The sequence below is a fragment of the Mytilus edulis genome, chromosome 5, assembly GCF_963676685.1.
Source record: "Mytilus edulis chromosome 5, xbMytEdul2.2, whole genome shotgun sequence".
NCBI classification, from domain to species: domain Eukaryota; kingdom Metazoa; phylum Mollusca; class Bivalvia; order Mytilida; family Mytilidae; genus Mytilus; species Mytilus edulis.
This window is the reverse complement of record NC_092348.1, coordinates 36866208-36888802: the sequence shown is the minus strand read 5'-3', so window position 1 is coordinate 36888802 and position 22595 is coordinate 36866208. Positions and strand designations below refer to the sequence as shown.

Here is a 22595-nt window from a genome sequence, read left to right as displayed (position 1 = left end):
TCAGGATTCTACTTCGTCAAAATTATCTCCCCATTACTCCAGTTCATTTTCACAATCGTAGAAATGGAAGCCATTGTGGGGATGACGCACTACCAATTTTGCTCTTGGAAGCCGATAAATTTATCCACACACAATCCTTGTATGTCAGTTGTATTTTAAAAGACAAATGTATCAACTAGCTAATTATATATAATGAGCATCAGTTAACGATCTTGTCTGCATTGATTCAACTTAGAACTATTGTCTGATCGGTTGTCAGGTGGAATTTTCGAAAATTCATAAACATTTAAAAAAAAATCTAATTAAATATTTCGTGGAAGGGCAGACTAGATTTTTTTAGTGGTTGATGACTATAAACCCTAGTTATCACACACAACAAATTATAATTTTCGAAGAAATGCATTTTCATCATCCAACTTGAAAGACTGTCGTCAAGTACTTTCAGTAAACAAAATAGCTGTTCGAACACACCTACTCTGTTTTTGTGATTCATTAGATAGGTATTTCACTTGACCCATGTATTTCATCTTTTAGTACTGTGATTTTTTTATGTAATAAAGTCAACCTGTAGCTTTGATATATAAAAATGATAGAATCTGAAGCGAGACGATGTATGAAATATTCTTGCTTTGTACGATATCAAGACAAAATATTCAACTCAAACACGCCCTAACATAAAAAGGTGCGCTCTATTTTCTCTTTTCGATACAATTGTTACCCATTTTTAGGATTTTTTCTTGAATCACAAAATGGAAGGGCAGACACGAAAATTACTGAACTAATAGATTGATATGTTTTCCGTCCGTGGTATTTTTTTGCAAATCGGAGGTTATGCATTTTCTAAATCCAACTTGAAAGATACCCATGTCGTCAACTTGATATCTAATTGTTCTGCTTAACTATGTACTAAATAAATTGAAAACTTATGCAAATGGCGTTTTTAAAATAAAATACTTCGTAATTGAGAAGAAAATTGTAATTTTGTTTGTATCTATTAACTTTTAAATTTTGTGTCGCTATAGTAAACATTACAGTAAACATTTCTCGCCTTCTCTAGCAAAGAGCTTCGATTCTTTTGTTCTATTTCAACCGTGTTTCCGACTGCTTTAACAATGTGTAATCTATTTGCACTAGTATCAATCAAGGTTACAAAATAAAATGTTTATGAACTCTTTTAATTCAAGATTACATGACTTATCATGGTCAAGTTCAAAATTTAAATACTTATCATAATTATGATTGATACTCAGGATCACCAAGTACAGGCGGAAACCCAGTTAAATTCGAACAATTGTATCGATCGAAAAGAGAAAATCGAGAGCACTGTTGTGTAATATAGTATGATTGACGTGACATTACTATGTAGACAGTACGGTAGTTAGACAAACCGCGTAGTCCGGTTCCCGGGATGATCCATTGATAACTACCCAACTCAGGATAAGATCTCGGATAGTTACCAGGTAACGAGAGTTGGCGTGTTGGCGGGAGTATAGTACAAGTACTAAGACTTAACCAGAGCTATAGTAGAAGATATTCGGTGAGTTATATCAGTATTAAGTTATAATACTCGGAAATCACATCACTGGCGCTTGGCGAGCAGGGTTTCCTGTGGAAAAGAAGAATTTGGAGCGAGACACAGAAGTGAGTAGTCACGTGTAATTGCGGAGTTCGTATTGCTACATGTAGTATATTTATGAAGTGTTTGAACACGGATATACAATAAGCATAAAAACTTGCGTTAATTACAGTGTTTACAAATTGTTGTTGCATAATTCTTACAAGTTTTATAAAATTGTCAACTTTGCCCGGAAAATGGCGAAATTAACCGGCAACAGATAAATTTAGCAATTTTCCGAAAAAATAGCCGTTTTTTGTGTGGATAGCCACATAGCACATACACATTGAATTTTTTTTTTCTGGTTCAGCAACCAGTGATTTAATTAAATTGTATTTGTGTTAATATAACATTATGGCAACATTAGCTTTTCAGCAGCAATGCATTAAAATCAACAGCTGTTCTTATGAAGAATTAAGGTTGTTGCCTGGTGTGGGAAATGGTATAGCTGACAAGATTTTGTCTATGAGAGAGACACTTGGTAATATTCAGCCTGAGCATCTTGTGGAAATACCAAGACTAAAAATTACTGAAGCATTGATAGATTTGATAGATTTTTCACCGGTTACCCAGCAACCTGAATACACTTCCCAGCCACAATTCAGTTATGAGTTACAAGATTATGTTGACATGGGTGAGGTGAAAACAACTGCATTTCATTCAGGACATGCTAAACAAGATGCAGAAACTCGTGACTTTTCAGATTCAGACACACCTTCTGATGAATATTTGCTTAAACCTGAGCATGAGGAAGTCAAGCGTGATTTATCACGTCCCAGTTCAGCAATGAGCAAAATTTTAGATTATACAATGCAGCATGGAGACCATCGGTACTCATCAAAAACCTCCAGACCAGATGAAAAGAAGTCCTTATTTCAAACTGAGTGTGACGATCAAGATAAAGTTCAAGATTTTGCTAGTGATCGACAATTTGCGCCAGAAAACATCCATAGAACAGATAAATTAGGGTACACGAAACCAAGTATCAGATTAAATGTTGAGGAAAATATTGACAGTCGTGATTATTCACGTCACCAAGCTACCCAGCATCAGAACCCACAGTTGGGATGGCAGCAAGGTCCCAATGAAAATAGTGAAAACCGTGATTATTCACGTAACCATAATCCAAATCAGGAGACATCACAGTTGGGATGGCAGCAAGGTCCCAATGAAAACATTGAAAAACGTGATTATTCACGAGACCATAATCCACATCAGCAGACATCACAGGTGGGAAGGCAACAAGGACCCAATGAACACAAACCTAGAACAGAAAGGCCTGTTCCAGTCCCAAGACGTCATCAACGGTTAGAATCACATACACCATCAACTATAATTCCTCGTAGGATACCGTCACCTGAAATTCAACACAGAATACGTATACCTTCACCAGAAATCAGACGCAGAATACCTTTACCTGAAATTCAACGCAGAATACCTTCACCAGAAATTTTTAGGGAACCAGTATATTCCTTGAGAACACCAAACCCAGCATACTCCTCTACAATGAACAGAAATATGTATACACCTAGACCATTTTTAAGTTATCATGAGTCACCACAATTAATGTTACCAGCTAAAGCAAAATCAAAGAACTAAGAAATACCAAAAGGACTAAAGTATGATGGTTCATCAAGTTGGAAAACTTTTTACACAAAGTTTCAGAGGTGTGCTGATCGTTTATCGTGGACTACCACGGAACGAAAAGACCGATTGTGTTGGTGTTTACATGGCAAAGCAGGTGATTACTATGCAAATTTATTCGACAGGGACCAGGGTGTGGATTATTTTGATGTTATTCACAAACTTGAGAAAAGGTTTAACTTTCAAGACTTGCCTGAGACGTTGCAAGTGCAGTTCATGAGTGCACGTCAAAATGCAAATGAAAAATTGGAAGATTGGGCAGATCGAGTTCTCTCGTTAGCCTGTAAAGCATTTAGAGATCTTCCCGACAATTATATGTACACACAAGCTATCTGGAAAATATGCCAGGGATGCTCAGATAAAGAAGCTGGTCAACATGGAGCCACAGCCAGACCAACATCTGTTGAAGCAGCAATCGATCAGATAAAATGGTTCCAACATACCCACACAGCTATATTTGGTAAACCAACAGGTAGACGTGACCCAACACCTAATCAGGATGAACATAGTTATGATTATGATAGCGACTTAGCTGTTCATGCTATTGATAAGACGGACACAAAGTCTGAATTGTCTAAACAAATGGAAACATTGCTAGAAAAGATGACTGCTATGGAAGCATTGCATAAACAGGAAATAGGAGACCTTAAACAGCAGTTTCAAAAACAACAGCAGGCAAAACAGTTCCCTGCACAGAATGAAGTCCAGCCAGCAGCCCAACCATTTAGCCAGCAAACCAACAAGCAAGGTAGTCGCCAACAATGGCGTAACAGGGATAATAGGCAAGATAACCAGCGTCAATCACCATTTAGAAGGCGCTGGGGACCCATACCACCTGAGAAATTAGCAAATATGGCTTGCTATTTCTGTCATTAGTTTGGACACATACAACGGGACTGTCCTGAATTACAGTCGCCGACAGGAAATAGTAATCCAGATTCTTTAAACCAGAAAGAGTCGGGCTAGAGGGCGGAACCCTGACTCAGTCCAAACCTAACCGCCTAACATTGAACACTATTTCAAACGATATTAACAAGACACCTGTTTCGGGGATTACCCCGTTAAAAACAAGTGACAATTCAACATCTACAGATACTTTGTCTAATTCACCATTGCACAAAAAGCAGCCTAAGAACCATTTACAGGAAGTAATTGACCTTCAGATGCAAGATCCTGTACATTTAGGAGGAACTATTTGCCAGTTAGGTTCATCATCTATGCTTCGATTCACTCTAAAAGTACAGGCACAGTCAGTAATTTCGGTAGAACATGTAGATACCGCAGCGGAAGTTACAATAATTTCCGACAAAGTTTTCGAATTTTTCATTAAGAAACCACCCATCAAAAGAAAAACGACAATGCAGGCAGCAGGGCGTGGTATGCACATGGATGCATTTGTAGTGGGACCAGTCGAATTGAAAATTGGTGAAAGATCATACAGGACAGATATTTATGTTGCGCCAATTGATAATGACATGCTATTAGGACTTGATTTTCTTGTTAGAGCAAAAGTGATTCTAGATTGCAGAAAATTGGTACTTTTCATCAATGGAGAAGCATTACCTATGGTTCATGGAGATGTTGGACTGGTACCACCGGTGAACGCCATAGCAAGAGTTGCCAAAATTACCGTTCCACATAGAACAGTCATACCTCCTAATTCAGTTGTACAATTAGAGTCAGATTTGTCGGCAGAGTTAACAGATTTCATAATTGAACCTAATAAAGAGATAGATTTGTTAATCCCACGTGGTTATTACAATGCTAGTGTTTTGCCATGTGTCAGTTTACTGAATGTAACAAATAACAAGATAGTTTTGCAAAAGGGAACTCTTTTAGGCGAAGCAATTGAAGCTGATGTAGTTGAAACGGGGCCAGCCCCGTCAGTAGCAACAACGGGAATAGCCAGAGATAACAACCCACTACCGGAACAGTTACAGAACATATTGGATAAATCCAGTACACTCACTAAAGACCAACAGTCCAAAGTTGCGAATTTACTTCATGAATTTGTTGATGTTTTCGCACTAGATGATTTTGACTTGGGAACATTTAGCCACATTGAACATGAGATTGATACAGGTGATGCGCGCCCTATCAAACAACGAATAAGACGAACACCCATGTGTTTTGCACACGAAGAAGAAAGCCATTTAAAGAAAATGTTAGATGCAGGTATAATAGAACCATCTATATCAGAATGGGCATCTGCGCCAGTACTTGTGCGCAAGCGCGATGGCAACGTGCGCTGGTGTATAGATTACAGGAAATTGAATTCCGTGACGAAAAAAGATGTCTACCCGCTACCTCTGATAGACGAATGTTTGGACACTTTGGCAGAAAATGAATGGTTTTCAAAATTGGACGCAAATAGTGCGTATTATCAGGTAAAAGTGAAGGACTCAGACAAAGAAAAGACCGCCTTCATCACTAAATACGGATTATTCCACTTTGTCCGCATGAGTTTTGGCCTTTGCAATGCCCCAGGGACATATTCAAGAGTAATGAATCTCGTTCTCCGAGGCTTAACATGGAATGTTGTACTTGCCTTCCCAGACGATATCCTAGTAATGGGAAAGACATTTGAAGACCACTTACGGAATTTAAGATCAGTTTTTGAACGTTTCAGAGAGTATGGGCTGAAATTGAAACCCAGGAAATGTGATTTCTTTAAAAAGGAAATAGACTTTTTAGGCAGAACAATCAATAGAGATGGTATGGCTATTGGCAGTGAGTATGTTGAAGTTGTCAAGAAATGGAAAGTACCTACGACAACCAGAGAGGTTGAACAATTTCTAGGCTTTGCCAATTACCATAGAACTTTCATAAAGAATTTTGCAGATCTGTCTTACCCTTTGTATCAATTGACCGGTAAGAAACCGTACAAATGGAGAGACTCAGAGCAAGAGGCTTTTGACAAACTTGTAGAGGTATTGACAACTACTCCTTTATTGGCATTACCCAACAATAAAGACCCGTTTATTTTGGACACAGATGCTTCCAATTTCGCAATTGGAGCAGAATTGATACAAGTCCAAGATGGAGTAGAGCGTCCCGTTGCATACGGAAGTTTTTCTTTGACCCATGAGCAAAAGCGGTATTGCAATACAAGAAAAGAATTGCTTGCTGTAGTGAAATTCACCAGACATTACAGACATTACCTTTTAGGACGAGAGTTTATAGTCCGTACAGACCATAGCATGAAACTTTAAAGAGCCACAAGGACAACTAGCTCGATGGCTAGAGGAGCTAAGCCAGTATCACATGACGGTAAAACACAGGCCAGGTAAAAGACACCAAAACGTGGACGCATTATCACGTCTGCCAGATTTAGCCTGTCCACAGAATAGATTAGCCGCTGGGAACGTGCTAAAGCACAACCTACCCTGTGGAGCATGCGAATACTGTACTCGTGCTCACAAAAGTTGGCTTGGTTTTCAAGAAGACGTAGATAATGTTATTCCTTTAGCTTCACATCAGGACTGTAAAAGTTTTGAACCTATAGGACCACACACAGTACTACCGAGTTCTTTGATTTCTGATGACAATTTACTGAAACAGGACAATACCCAACATATACATGTAATTACAGAGGACATTACTAGACCAGACAGTTCAATATCACAAGATGAGGACCAGAACGTGACTAGTCACGTGAACGAGAATTTAGGTACATCTCGGGTCCAGCAACAAGTATTTGACAGTACAAATCAATATACAGTGAGTCAGAACCAAAATGTTTGCCACAGTTCAGTTGAAATAGTCACTACACCACTTGGTATGTCAGTTTACGCGACATATTTGGACCTTCTAAATGTAAATGCCATTACTGAGACTGGTATAGAAGCTAGTACTTATTCACCAGAACAATTACGAGATTATCAGTCTAAAGACCCAGACTTGGAGTTAATACTGGTATGGTTCAGGGACAACACAGAACCATCAGAAGCTACAATATTCAGATGCAGTCCAATAGCTAAGAAATATTGGATTAACAAAGATATGTTTTTACCTAGACGATAATGAAATATTGAGAAATTTGGACAAAAAAGACAGAACACCAAGACTTGTGGTACCTAGAGATCTTGTTGAACAAGTGATATCATTATGTCATGATATTCCTGCTGCAGGTCATCAAGGTATGAATAGGACCACATTGAGAATTAAGGCAAAATATCAATGGTATGGTATGACACAAAAAAATAAGAGACTTTGTGAAGACATGCAGTACATGCAATTTACACAAGAAGCCAAACAGAAAGGCGAAATGTCCGCTTACCCAGTTTCATGCAGGTGCACCAATGGAGCGTGTCCACTTAGATTTTCTAGGACCACTGCCAGAGACGAAATTTGGGAATGCTCATGTACTAGTTATGGTTGACCAGTTTTCCAAATGGATGGAATGCATTCCGTTACCAGCACAAACCGCAGAGCATACGGCAAGAGCTGCAGTGAACAAGTTTTTCTCTCGTTTTGGATTCCCATTTCAGGTTTTTACAGACCAAGGACGCAATTTTGAAAGCAAGCTTTTCAAATCCATCTGTGAAATCTTGCAAATGCACAAAGCAAAAACTACTCCGTACAGACCATCATCAAACGGAGAAGCAGAACGTTGCAACAGAACCTTAATGGACGTAGTCCGTTGTTTTGTGTCTAAACAACAAGACAATTGGGATGAACATTTGGCACAGTTGGCAGGATCTGTTCGATCGTCAGTCAACAGAAGTACTGGTTTTACGCCAAACATGCTGATGCTTGGGAGAGAGGTTAACCAGCCTGTTGATTTATTGTACAGTGTACCTGGTGCTAAAACAGATGAGTCACAAGATGAGTATGTGATGAGACTCCGAGATGCCATAACATCTGCACACGAAATAGCGCGCAATACGCTAAAAACTACTCAGAATACCATGAAACGTGATTATGATGTACGTATTCTAGAAAGAGAATACAAAATAGGAGATTTAGTTTATGTTTTAGACACAGCAAAAATTAAAGGTAGAGCGAAGAAATTGGACCCACCTTGGAAAGGTCCAGGACTTGTATGTGAAAAATTATCTTCGTATGTTTACAAGATAAAACTACAAAAATCTGTACTGACAATAAATCATGACCGTTTAAAGCCCTGTAAGGACAGAGAAGTACCACCCTGGTTAAAACAGTGCCAGCACCGGTTACAGGACGGTGAAGATGTGACTAAGGCGACTAACCCAGATTTGTACTGTTTGTGCAGAAAACCAGATAATGGACTGTTTATGATACAGTGTGATTTTTGTCATGAGTGGTACCATGGAGCATGTGTAGATTTGACACCAGAGCTGGCGGACACTATGGTAAAATTTAGATGTCCACGGTGTCAGAACTCTGGCACCGCAAGGTAACTTTACATATTAAGGCAATATACCAGTAGTATGATGTATATATTTAGCATATGTTATAACTAGCTTTTATTGTGTTTTTCAGATTGTGTATTTAGGATTAATCATGAGTAAAAGGCCAAGTAAAGATGATGCAAACAGTTGGCCTACACCTTCAGAGGCATATGAAGGAACACGTAAAACAGCGAAGCAAAGAATTCAACTTTATTTATAACTTATATAGGACAATGCTGTTGATTAATAAAATACTCCATTCCAGGACCTTTTGTTTTCCAAATAATTAATAATATTGTTTCAGTTCGACGGGTTCAAACAGAAAGACTTGAAAGCAGAGAAAAACTGTATATATCTTATAATCGGCATGACTTTATCAGATGACAATACTAATACTAAAATAAGGCTTGCGCATAGTTATATACTTTAATTCAGCCACGGACCCGTGATATCACGGGTGTGTTCTAGTAGTAGTATATATATATATATATATATGTATGTTCATAGTATACAGAAAGACAAAAAGAATAAAAATCGGTATTTGGAAAAAAGGGGGAGGACAAAAAAAATGTGCCCAGCCCCCAAGTACTTTTGACTATGATACCTCTCCTGGAATTCTCAAGTTATAATTGTTTTACAGTTTACATACGCTCTATTTCCCCGCGATTTCGCGGGTGTGTTTTAGTATGTATAAATATTAATGAACAGCTCTTACATTTGGTAAACTTAAGATCAATCTAGAAAAATAATTTCATCTGATAAATATATTTTCGAATGATGTTGTCGTGTAGGGCGTACATGTAAAACATGTCTAGGTGATGTCATATAACATGTAAAATGCATGTTATAAAGAGTAGTAACATTCAGTTACCACATGAAAGAATTGATTATGTTGCATGTAAAGGTATGCATACGCATGTACGACATACAATTTGTCCTCTAAATTTTAATCTTTTGACCCACGATATTTTTTAAGATCGAACTTTTCCTAATCACTGGAACTTCAAATATTGTTCTTTAATTTAAAATAAGGAGTTGTGGTATAATTGTCAAAGAAAAAATTCCAACAGAGTCAAAAACAACGTGTGAATTTAAGCAATTATATGTTACCGTACGGCTTTCAACAATGAAACAAAAAATATCTTGTGTCAAATCACTACGTCCTTTTATAGCTGATTTAACTATATTATACAATTGAGAATGAAAATGGGGAATATGTCAAAGAGGCAACAACCCGACCATCGAGCAGACAACAGCCGAAGGCCAACAATGGGTCTTCAATGCAGCGAGAAAATACCGCACTCGGAGGAGTCCTTCAACTTGCCCCTGAACAAATACGTAGACTAGTTCAGTGAAAATGGACGGCATACTAAACTCCGAATTATACACAAAAAACTACAATTAAAAAGCATACAAGACTAACAAAGTCCAGAGGCTCCTGACTTGGGACAGGCGCAAAAATGCAGCGGGGTTAAACATGTCTTTTTTTATTATCTCAACCCTCCCCTATACATGTACCTCTAGCCAATGTAGAAAAAACAAACAGACAAAATTACGCACAGTTTGAATAATTACAGTAAAATCAAAATCGATGTATTAATGATTATATATGCGTACAAAACTATACTAGGTATGGTATCTTTGGTGAATTTTTATAGCTTGGTTTTTTGTTCATTATTGAGTGCTGTACGAGAATAAATATATGCTAACATCTAAGATAGTTAGTTTCTTATCTACTAATTTCAGTTAAACTTCGTTTTTCTTAGGGATACTGATTTATAAAAGTTCTTCTTGTTTCCGAATCCTTATTTTTCTATTGGATGATAGTATTTTGTGCACTTTTAAATATACAATATTGTTTGAACTAACTAACCTTTTATCATAATAAAGTGATAAGTTTACTACAAATTATTAGTCCAACGCATTTAAAAAAAAATTGAATCGAAAATATTGTTTATATTTATATCAAACACGTACAGATAAGTTTTCTGACAGATGTTTTTGATTGTAGAATAAAACTGATGTCGCTGAAAAATCAGATAAAACCCCCTTTAAGTATTTAAAATGCAAAGTTTAACTGTAAGTTAAACTGATAATTGTTGGTGCAAGTTCAAAAATGAATGTTAAAGAGGGACGAAATATACCACAGGAACAGTCTCATAAATCGAAAATAAACTGACAACGCCATGGCTAAAATGACAAAGACAAACAGACAAACAGTAGTACACATGACACAACATAGAAAACTAAAGAATAAACAACACGAATCCCACCAAAACTAGGGGTGATCTCAGGTCCTCCGGAAGGGTAATCAGGTCCTGCGCCACATGTGGCACCCGTCGTGTTCCTTATGTAATAAAAAAATCCGGTAAATTGTCTAATTCGGTAGGTCACATTCATGAAAGGGAAGGGGATGGTAGCTACGACGTACATAGTTAAGAGACTAATTTTATGGTAATTTTGGTACATTCCATCAATAATTCTACCGAAATGTTAGTATAGACCACCTTATTTAAGTAAGATTTTTTATTTCTATGCTGTAGAGTTCAACTTTATGACCAAGAACATGTTACATAAATTTAGAAGTCTTTCAAGTAACTACATGACATCGGAACTAGTTATGTTAACTGTCAACATGTTTGAATCGTCAGGGGTCAAATATACACTAGTTTTATTAACGTCAAAGTCCGACGATATCAATACTGTATTTGTACGTATCAAATCTTATCATGCTTACGGTTGAAACAAAGCTTGTTGTTGTTTTGACTGATAAACAAATACATTTATAATACGATAACACGCGGACCCTTTTTATAGAAGCTGGTGATGCGGGACTTCTAAAATTTTCTCCTTTTGAACTGTAAGTATAGTATATATGTTTAAATATTTAACGGATATTCTTCATAATAAGAAACAATGTATTGTAGCTTAATAGGTTCTATAAAATTATTACAAGTTGATTTTAAAATTAAACATTTATATGAATCCGAGGGAATTTTTTCCCAAGAAAACTTCCTGATAAAAAAACAAGCACCTTAGGGATACCAGTTAACATTCAATCAGTCATATATGAGATAAAGAATATATAATATGAATGTCAAAGTTGAACTTCATTTTTCCGGTATTATGATATATCAATGTATGAGACCTCAGTGGGTATACTTAAATTAAAATTGTGTTTGGAACATTAACGGAATTTTATAAAACTTTAATATTTCACGTAAGTGATCATAGACTTTCTAAATTATAAAATTGTGATTATTTGATATTTTGCTCAGAAGCCGTGCAGTTTTGCTCTTTTAATCTACTCTTCTAAAACTATGTAACCAAATCAAATTAAATTTTACCCTTTCACACTTAACAGAAATGTTCATGGGAATGATCTCAATAGAATTTCTTCAAGTATCGATCGAATATTCAACACGGCTATCGATAAATTTGAGCCGATTGGGATTCCAAAACACCGCCATTTTGGGAAATAGTTATATAATATAGTAAAGGACTTAATGGGAAATAAACACAAATAATTCCTTTTCTTTTTAAATTGGTAGTGATATGTAATTCATTATATACATAATTGTTGCATGTGTATCATTGGCCTGTTCTTATTTGTTATTTGAAGCAAATTAGAATTCATAGAATGATACAACTGCAATTTCTCTTTTGAATTGCTTTTACATTTGTCATTACGGGGCCTTTTATAGTTGACCATGCGGTATAGGCTTTGAACATTATTGAGAGCCTTACGTTGACATATAATAGTTGTTTTACTTCTGTGTCATTAGTCTCTTGTGGGGAGTTGTCTCATTGGCAATCATACCACATCTTCTTTTTTATATATACAATTGGAAAAATACAAACATCTTGTAAGCAGATTAAATAAATACTTTGTTAGAATGATTATAATAAATAAGGATGGTCCTCTGTAATGATAATGTTTTTTATGATGATGTGAAAAAAGGGGGGGGGATTCCTACCCTCGTTGCTGTCTTCCGTTGAGCAAGTAAGATTATTCTTTTTATCGAGGTTGACAAAATTGTGTTCCCGAAAAAGAATGAAAAAACATATCGACAATACATGACGCACGCTGCACGCCATTGCAAGTTGAGTGTTTATTTATTGAATTGATGTTTGGTAAAATTAGATTAAACATGTTTTGGAAAAGAAATTTTAATGTAAACCGAAGTAAATTAATTATAGATTGAAAAAAATATGTATTTGTTATCCAAGGCTTCCTCTATTAGGGAGGACTTTTTAGAAAATGGCGAAAAAGCGTAAGCATCAATGAACATAAATCTTTACAGTGATTCAAATTTGGGTCGTCGCCTGAGTAATGTACATTTTGTACAACATCTCTTTTAATTCCTTGTAACAACATTGTCTAGAAATTAAACAAAGCACCTACTCTCGTACACCCGCAGCGACAACCCCCAACACCGAAAGGACTTTTCAATCATAATTAGATTTGATGAAGATGTAAAGTAGGGACTTAGTGTGAGGCGAAAACACGTATAAACACTCAGCGACATGATCACTTTGTGTCAGTCCTTTTCAATATAGCCTCTCCTGGATATATGATTTGCACACGTTTTCCAATTTAAGGTGTATATCTTTCCCGCTCGTACATGGTCGAAGTTAAATAAAGCAGTAGTATATTGCTCTTGCGCCTTAAAATTCTTCCCGTGAAGCACGTGTGCAGCGGTGGCTTCATCATTGTAAGGTGATACAAATAGTCCATTCTTAAGGGTCTGGATTGGATTTAGAGTATAGAGAATGATCTTATTTTCATCCTAGAAATCGTCAATATTGACATCCTGAAATACATGTACGTAGTTAGAAACCTAGTTATTGTTTCGTGAAACAGTAATTGTCGGAATTATAGTTTGGGTTTGGAACCGATTGATTAAGAACGTAACAATAATATTTGGGTTATTGTTACGTTTTTAACGTACAATGTATTCGTATTCAGTGCCTTTTTGTTTAAGTAGTGTTATAAAATTAGTTTACACTTAGCAGGTGATTTGAATTCATTTGTCTTACAAATTGGGAGGTGTTTTGACTAAATAGATGCATGTTTAAGAATACAGTCTTGTCATTTTGGTCTTTTGTGGATAGTTGTCTCATTGGCAATCATACCACATCTTCTTTTTTATATTAATTTACATGATTAATGATATGTATAAGGAAGCTGTTGAAAAAAGAATTGTTTCAGAAGGAAACATCTTTTTGATTGTCAGAATACTTGCAAAGGATGCAAGAAGACGGCCAAATCCGAAATAAACTTTATATGAAATTTAAAAGACGTGGTACGTCGTAGAGCCAACTACCCTGGTGACTATAAACCGAATGGCAGGGATGTAAACTGTGAATTTTGAGTAGCTTTTTGTATTATCATTGGAATGCCAACTGTGGTCATTTTCTAATCGACTTGTCCATCTATGCGTGTGATAATTGTCCATCTATGCGTGTGATAATTGTAGTTTGACATAGGTTATATTGGTTGAGTTAGAATTGATCCTATTTGTTTAAGCATCATTAATGTTGAGACACATTAGCTTGTATTTTCAGAGAATTACAGTAAATGGTACTCATTAGTTTCGCTAGACTGTTTTGACGATGACAGATATACATGTAGTCAGTGAAATGACTACATCAGTTCTAATCAACACAGCATTCAACAATACAACATTCAGAAACACAACATTCAACAACACAATGTTCAATAACAACACAATGCTTAACACCAACACATCATTTAACAACACAACATTAGATGTAGTAATTGATCCTACAGCAGTTATATTAAAGAGGCTCACGAGTTCTCTTTTGATTGTTCTTCTTGCAATCATAATGATGTCGCTTGGTTGTACCATTGAAGTAGATAAACTGATCCAACAGATCAAAAGACCACTTCCAGCTATAATCGGAATGGCATTGCAGTTTATAGTCTATCCGTTAGTGGTTTTCGGGTTGGTGCATGCCTTTCAGCTTGATCATTATAATGCTCTAGGGATGCTCCTACTCGGTACATGTCCAGGAGGAAGTTTGTCGAATTTGATAACATACTGGTGTTCCGGAGACGTAGTTTTAAGGTATGGTATTGATAGCTAAATATAGATTTTCTGCCTACTTTTAGTTTTATCAAAACGCTTGAATACAACCAATAATTGTTTTGTTTAAATATCATCACCAAAATACACTTAGGGACAAAAACACTAAATTTTGTCCAAAAATTTTACACAAAGTAAAACAATCCAAATCATTATTTTTACATAAGTGGTGCTCCAAAGGAATTATTTTAAATATTAAAGTATGATCAGTGAAGTATAAAAGCAAAAAGCTTCCTCTTCCGCCTGAAGATAAGAAAGAATCAAATTTTAAACGACACAAAGACAACCGACAATAAACTTGACAAAATAGTTGATTTTGTCGTCGGTTTTTTTTATTGCTTTAAATTATGTACCTTTTACATTTATATCTGTAATCCATGCTTTGTAAACATTAATTTATATATACGTCATCACGAGTAGCTCCGTGTAGATAGCACAGTCACGTAATTAAGGACCCGGCTACTAGTATCTTTTGTACTCATATTTTATATGTTGTTTCGTGTATTTTTCACTACTTTCGGACAAGAAATTATTATTTTACAATGCTTAATTTTTAATCATCATTTATTTGATAATTAGACATTTCAAAATTTGTCTATATTTCTTGTTACAGCGTTTGTATGACGTCATTGGCGACCACACTTGCTATTGGTATGATGCCGTTGAATCTATATATATACTATAGCAGTTTCTCGTCTCAGTATTTGACGATTCCCTACGTAAAAATAGCTACTGGTCTGGTCCTTATTTTGATACCAGTATCTGTTGGAATGCTTATCCTCCGAAAATTGCCGAAAGTTGCAGCAATTGTTGTAAATGTAAGTTTAATAACTAGATACTACTTTCAGCATGTTCAGGCAATAAACATTCATGCGCTTAAAAAATTACGTCAGGAATAAGTAAAACACAATAATTATAATCTGATGACAAGAGAAAAGGGTTCAAGACTTTTCATACAAATCATTGAAACAAGAAAGACAACACCTTACACATGGAACATACATGTTTAATCTGCAGACTTTGAACAGAAGGTTAATCTATAAGGAAATAACACATCTACAAATCTCACTTTAGCCTTTTTCAATTCAATCACAATGGCAGATCCGGCAGGGGGTGGGGGAGGGCCTACGGGCGTTTGAACTTGGAACCCCCCTTTTTTGGACGATCAATTCATTTGAATGGGAACATGTAGTTGAAACCCCCCATTTGTCCTGGATTAGGAACCCCCCTTTTTAAAATGGCTGGATAATTATGTACATATTCTTTTTTTTTATTTACGGAGACAATGATTTTACATGCAATACATGCCATTAGTGATTTCAGAGACGAAAAAGACACAAAAAATCGGGTTAGCACCCATTTTCTCAAAAATCAAGGGAAATACTTAAAAAAAGAGAAAAGAAAAAAAAAGCAACTGTAACAAACAATCTAAAAAACATATAAAATACTATAACAAAATATTTTTTTTTAAAATGACACACCCTCGCTCACAAACACACACACATATTTGGTAGAAGCAAGTATGGATATATATATGCATATTTTATAGTCTCAGATAATTTGTCGGTCAATGCAACAAGATAAGTTGAATTGATGTAATCCACTTTATTCACATTTCAGATAGGAGGGGGTATAGGATTCCTCTTCATCCTACTTGTTACTGGTATCAACTTCTATCTCTACCCACAGATGTTTGACGTAGGATGGAAGTTATGGTGTGCAGCATCACTGATGCCTATATTTGGTCTATTGATCGGGTACCTAGGGGCATGGGCATGTTGTTTTACTCGAAATCAATGTCGAACAGTTGCTATTGAAGTATCATCACAGAACGTTGCTCTGTGTTTGACATTAATTTTCGTGTCATTTAAACTTGAAGAATCCACCAAAATTGCTATGTTTCCTCTAATATTTGGAATTTTTAATGTCACAATACTGGTGATCTTTACAATTATTTGTAGAATAGCATTTAAACTTTCGAACAAAAAAGACCCCACGGAAAAGCAAGAAAATGTAAATGTGGACAGCAAGTTATGATATAGTTGTCAATTCAGATCTTTATATCTAACGTTATTTATATTGTTGATGTTCATATCAGCTAATTTGTCATATATTTACCGGTTTATACTACTGTTTTGAATAAGTAATACAGATGGTAGCATTAAAATATATATCATATATACATGTACAAAATTAATGCTATATAGATATAGGAAGATGTGGTATGAGTGCCAATGAGATAACTCTCCATCCAAGTCACAATTTATAAAAGTAAACCATTATAGGTCAATATACGGCCTTCAACACGGAGCCTAGGCTCACATCGAACAGCAAGCTATAAAGGGTCGTAAATATTACTAGTGTAAAACCATTCAAACGGGAAAACCAACGGTCTAATCTATATAAAAACGAGAAACGAGAAACGCGTATGAACCACATAAGCAGACAACCACTGAACATAGCATACTTTCTAACACACACACCTTATCGTACACCCTTATCCCCCTTATCTCACTCTCTTATCACGTACCCTAATCGTATACCGGTGTCGCATACCACAAACCGCTTATGGTACAAATGTATAGTATATCTAAAAATATGATAAAGTGAGCGATACATTTAAAAATATATATATATACTTAAATATCATAAAATTTGCCTTATATATACTAAAACATAGTACTCGGTACCTAACTATTATGTTTGAGAAATGTCACCTGATCGCAAACTTTTATTGCGCAAAATATTCCAACGAAACTTATTATTGCGTAGATCTATAATAAAGTATCTACACACTGATTATACAGTGACTTCTTCTATCGTCGGAATTATATTTGATAGCTTTTATTCGTGTGTTTCTCTGTCCTATATGTTCTCCCATTTATTCCTATTGTAGTCCTGTCATGCAATGTTGTCATTTTAACATTGCCATAAAAGCAGGAGTTTTGGCTAGCCACAAAACCAGGTTCAACCCACTATTTTTCTGAAAAAATGTGCTGTACCAAGTCAGGAAAATTGCAATTGTTATAGTTTGTTTCTGTGTGTGTTGCATTGTTGTTTGTCTTTTGTTCACTTCAGTGTTTCGTTGTCGAAATGTACTATAATGTAATTGTTTATTTGTGTAATTCTCTGTCCTGAATATTCTTGCATTTATTTGTACAGTATATTCCTGTCATGTAATGGTGTCATGTAATGGTGTCATGTTAGTGTTATATTTAACATTGCCATAAAAGTTCGAGGTTTGGCTAGTCACATAATCAGGTTCAACCCACCATCTTTTTTCTTAAAATGTCTTGTACCAAGTGAGGAACATGGCTATTGTGATATTAATATAATAGTTCGTTTCTGTGTGTGTAACATTTTAGTGTTGCTTTTCTGTTGTGTCGTAGTTCTCCTTTTATATTTGATGTGTTTCCCTCAGTTTTAGTTTGTTTTTCTCCCAATCGATTTTTGAATTCCGAACAGCGGTATAATACTGTTGCCTTTAATTATTCGTAACAGTTGTTCCGAGTATTTCGACGGCGAGTATTTTGTCTAAAACATTTTAATAGTATTATGTTTATACATACGTTATACACATTAACTTAAATTCGTATATATGCTAAACGGGGCGGTATCATAGTAAAGTCTTACCTAGCTCTGAAATAATCTTTTGTATTAGTAAAAATACGAAATACAAATTTCACCGTTCTCTAAAGGAGAGTTCAATTTCTGTGGTTTAAATTCGGATAGTTATGAGACTATATCTGCTTCATGTTAATCCAGACTATAACAAACTTGATTATGTAGCAAAACCGTGGTTCTAAAGAGGTAGATAAGTATCAGGGCGGATCCATACATTCCAAAAAGAGGGAGAATAAAACTACTTTTCTTTAATTTTCACGTATTTTTTCTAATTTTCCGAGAAAAAAAACGATACATTTTAGGATCCAATCACAGACCCCACCTTTTTAACCAATGCGTCCTACAGTGTTGCTTTATTGTGTGTTTAGTTTTAATTGTCTTATTCAACTTATTACACTAACATCAAATATTTCTGTTTGAATTACTTTTACCTAATTATTTTTCATTATTTATTATTTTACCAAAGCCTGGTAAAGGGGCGACCATGCAGACCTTATGAGATATAAACTCCACTCTGACAGTTCGATAGAACGCCGACCATACAGATCTACTTGTATTTACATATATATGAGTTCGATAAGTTCCCTCAGTCCCGGGAAGACTGATAAAAAGAAATGGAAAATATTGACTTTCAAATACCAAAAAAGTTTAAATGCCCCTCTGGTATCTTTTGCCCCTCCTTGTGGTAAATATTTTTTTCTGTAAATGTGTTATTTTCTAAAAAAAAAAATCACATTTTACCGTCGTTCTGCTAAAAAAAAGGTCCATGTTTGATAAGGGAGCAACCCTTTTATATTTAGGGGAGGTGGTGCATGGATAACTTTGTTTTATTTCTAACTCGAAATTTCGATTGGGTCTGTTTTGTTCTAGCTGGCCAACACGATGTTTTCTATATTCCGGATCATCTTGTTTTTTACTCTGCCTTTTGATTATGTAAATGCTCTTTAAACAAAATTTCATAAAAAAATTCAATGGTCCTGCATCTTTATTTCAAATCTGATATAGGCCCCTCCCAAATAGACATCATGATTGTATAAAGAAGAGCCTTATGTTTAACGCATACATTTGTTTAATTTGTCTTTTAGGCATCGATCTTTCGAGAGGGAGGGGGCCGCATGGCTTTTGATGCGGAAATTGTGTTTTGAAAATAATCTAATGGGCAAAATGTTTTTTGTTTTTTTTTAACTCAAGGTGCTAGTCAACTGTGAAATCAATTTCATTCAGTCAAAATCAGTGCCGGAAACATCTTCATTTTAATTCACAGCACCCTCCCTCCCTCTCTAAAATCGAATGGTCTTTGCCTGATACATCAATGTTATTTTAGAATTAAAACAATATTATAACTAGACGACTGAAATCTGAAATGATCAAACCGGCGATGGGAGACAACCACAATTTATAGCATGTCTTATAAAGTCGCATAATTGTAAGTTATATATATTTCATATCTTTTGGACAGTTTTGTGGTGTTTCGTAAATTATACCATAGCTTTTGTTGAAACCCCCGGCAATAATCTCACGAGACGAAGTCGAGTGAAGTTGCCGAGGGGTTTCAACAAAAACTATGGTATAATTTACGAAACAACACAAAACTTTCCAAAAAATATGAAATATCTGTTTTAACCTATTGCATCTTTCGCTGTTAAAAATTGTGTATTTCATATATTTTTGTCTGTTTACTTCGAAATTATTTTAATAAGAATCTGTAAGTTAACCCTTTTCGGACCTTACACTTAAGGCTCCGCCTACTTTTTAAAACTAGCACGGGCTTCAGAAACAGCGGGTAATCAGTTTGAAAAGATTTTTCGACACGATTGATGCATCTTTACATTGGTGACGAAAAAACTGTTTTAGATGTTCTTTATAAGGACACAAGAAACTTCTAGTACAGATTTTTGATATTTGGAAGATTGCTGCAATTCCAAACTTACGTACAATTGAACTGCAAAGGGTAGGTTTTTTTAATTTTATTATTTGTTTTTAAAATGTTCGAAATGTTTTAATTTTTGTATATTAATTAATGATTTTGAGGAAATTAATTTCACAAGAATCTGTCTGAGAGTTTTTATGAATTATTCCGCGTTTTTTTTGTGTTTTTTTTATCTAAAATCTGATTTATTGCACTATTGCTGTTATAATGAATACCATGTCTACAGCATTTGACAGGGCACCCCTGTAGTGTTAGTTTTACTGAACAAACAGGGAGATTGTTCAGTAAATTAATAATAATAATAGAAGGTTAGATTTACATGTAACAATATTATGTAAACAGATTACAATAGAAATTAATTTCCGGAAAAATTACATTCGTGAACCGCTTTGACTCTGTATATATGCTAGTTGACCTGGTCATGACCTATTGATCAAGGATCACACGATGGAGGCAAATTAACATTCGAAGCAGTTTGTTATATATATTAATTATGTAGGTGTACATACTTGGTTGCGAATTGAAGTACATTATATAAGTTTATTTATTTATGAATATGTGGTATATTACATGAAGGATGCATCAAGAATAGTAGGGATTAAATCTTTTATCACTGTCGCTGATCATGATCATGACGAAGTCCACAGCACGTGGTTTTAAGATTAAATAATATTGAGACACATATATTGCTGCATAAATATAGCATATACCATATATGCAAGAATAATAATTATATGTACAAGCTTACTTCTTTCAAAATTTTACCATGTTTACCACCTGAAAGTGTCGAAATATTTAAGTAGTTCAAAAAATCTTTTTTGAACAGGGCATACACATCAAAATTTGTAGTTTTATAATTTGAACTGTGGGTGCACTTGTGGATAGAAAATGTGATGAGTGTCACCAACAGATTTATATTATAATAATTAATATCACTGATTTTATATCCTATAATGAGATTTCTGTAGTTTAGGATATGATGACCTATTTTAACTTTATTTAATAGTATTTTGATCTTTTCCCAAAAAGTTTTAAAGTAATGACATTCTAGAAAAAAATGTTTATAATCTTCTGTTACATTACATAAGTCACATTTACTGTCTTCTTTTATCTTCCATTGAAAAAGCAGTTGTTTACAAGGAAGGATATGATGCAGCAATTTCCATTTAAATATTTTTAATCTGTTATCTTTTAAATAAGTAAATACAAAGTTTAGCATTGGTTTAATTGGGATTAAAGAATCTAAATTTAGGACACGTTTCCATTTAAAGAAACTTGAAGGCGTGTCTTCATTTCCACTATTAATGTGTGTGTATATCTGTTTTGTTTCCATGACTTGTAAACTTATTATCTTATTTTTTTCTTTTGTATTAATGCAAAGGTTAAGTTTATTTTTTACTTTTGATTTTATTGATTTTTCTGATTTAAGTACCTTGAGCCATTCATTTGGTATAGCATTTTTAAGTTTTGAAATTTCAAACATTAAATTGGATTTTGAGGATATTTTATTAGATATTATTTCTTGAGAGATATTACCATTTTGGTCAATTATATCATTAACATATATATTATTCCGCGTTTAACTTGAAACCAGAAGCCCATGAGGGAGGGTAGGAGGGTCCTGATCCCGCAATCCCGGGCTTAAAAACACGAAATCCCGAGGTCCCGAAATTCGAAAAAAAAGAATTCCCGGATCCCGAAAGGGTCAATCCCGAAATCCCGAGCTTAAAAACACCCGATCCGACCCTGACTCCCGATAAAGGTCCTATCCCCCTCGCCCGTGGCAAACATTTATTTAATTAAACGGGATTTCAAAATGTTTACGATTAAATTCATTGACATGCGACGATATTATTTTAAAAAAAAGAAAGAAATAGCTCATTTAGAGCTGGGAACAGTATATCTAACATATATATATTCATGTTTAAAGTAAACAAATGCTATCTAATTTTAACGGTCAAACAAAGAGTAGCCTCATTAAAAGTCTAGATGTCAGCAGTGTTTAATGAACCGGATGTGGATCAAACACTTTTAAAATGGGGGTGGGGATAAAGCAAGCCAACATTTGAAAATACTATTAAATATGTTGTTTATTTACCATATTTAAAGTTCTTTAAAAGGGGCATGCTTCCAGTCCCCTCCATCCCCTAAAAACTAACCCGCCTTGCCAAACAAACGGTTAGATGTGGTTCATATAAATGTAGCTGTACAGTGGAGCCTATAGAAAGTTCACCATTTAATAACCGAAAATCAACTTATTTTTAAACTTTATCTGTTTGTTCTTGGAGCGAATCTTGGTT

The 22595-nt window shown here is 35.0% G+C and overlaps 1 protein-coding gene across 3 annotated transcripts; it reads left to right on the top strand.

The window, feature by feature from the left end:
- The first annotated feature begins 1347 nt into the window (after positions 1-1347).
- Positions 1348-17504, top strand: LOC139523581 (ileal sodium/bile acid cotransporter-like). 3 transcript variants are annotated; one of them, XM_071317708.1, is made up of 4 exons: positions 1348-1537; positions 14200-14723; positions 15355-15559; positions 16362-17504. In XM_071317708.1, the coding sequence occupies exons 2-4, from the start codon at positions 14248-14250 to the stop codon at positions 16776-16778; spliced, it is 1098 nt and encodes a 365-aa protein (XP_071173809.1). In that variant the 5' UTR covers positions 1348-1537; positions 14200-14247; the 3' UTR covers positions 16779-17504. The 3 variants fall into 3 exon arrangements, with proteins under 3 accessions (XP_071173809.1, XP_071173808.1, XP_071173810.1); XM_071317707.1 differs by lacking the exon at positions 1348-1537 and adding an exon at positions 10451-11491; XM_071317709.1 differs by lacking the exon at positions 1348-1537 and having other exon boundaries at positions 13670-14723.
- The last annotated feature ends 5091 nt before the right edge of the window (positions 17505-22595 follow it).

What these genes read in the sequence shown, in the direction of transcription:
- LOC139523581 (XM_071317708.1), top strand. Translation starts at nt 14,248, where the DNA reads ATGACAGATATACATGTAGTCAGTGAAATGACTACATCAGTTCTAATC. An exon ending in TCCGGAGACGTAGTTTTAAG is followed by an intron (nt 14,724 to 15,354) that starts GTATGGTATTGA and finishes TTCTTGTTACAG; the next exon opens with CGTTTGTATGACGTCATTGG. An exon ending in TTGCAGCAATTGTTGTAAAT is followed by an intron (nt 15,560 to 16,361) that starts GTAAGTTTAATA and finishes TTCACATTTCAG; the next exon opens with ATAGGAGGGGGTATAGGATT.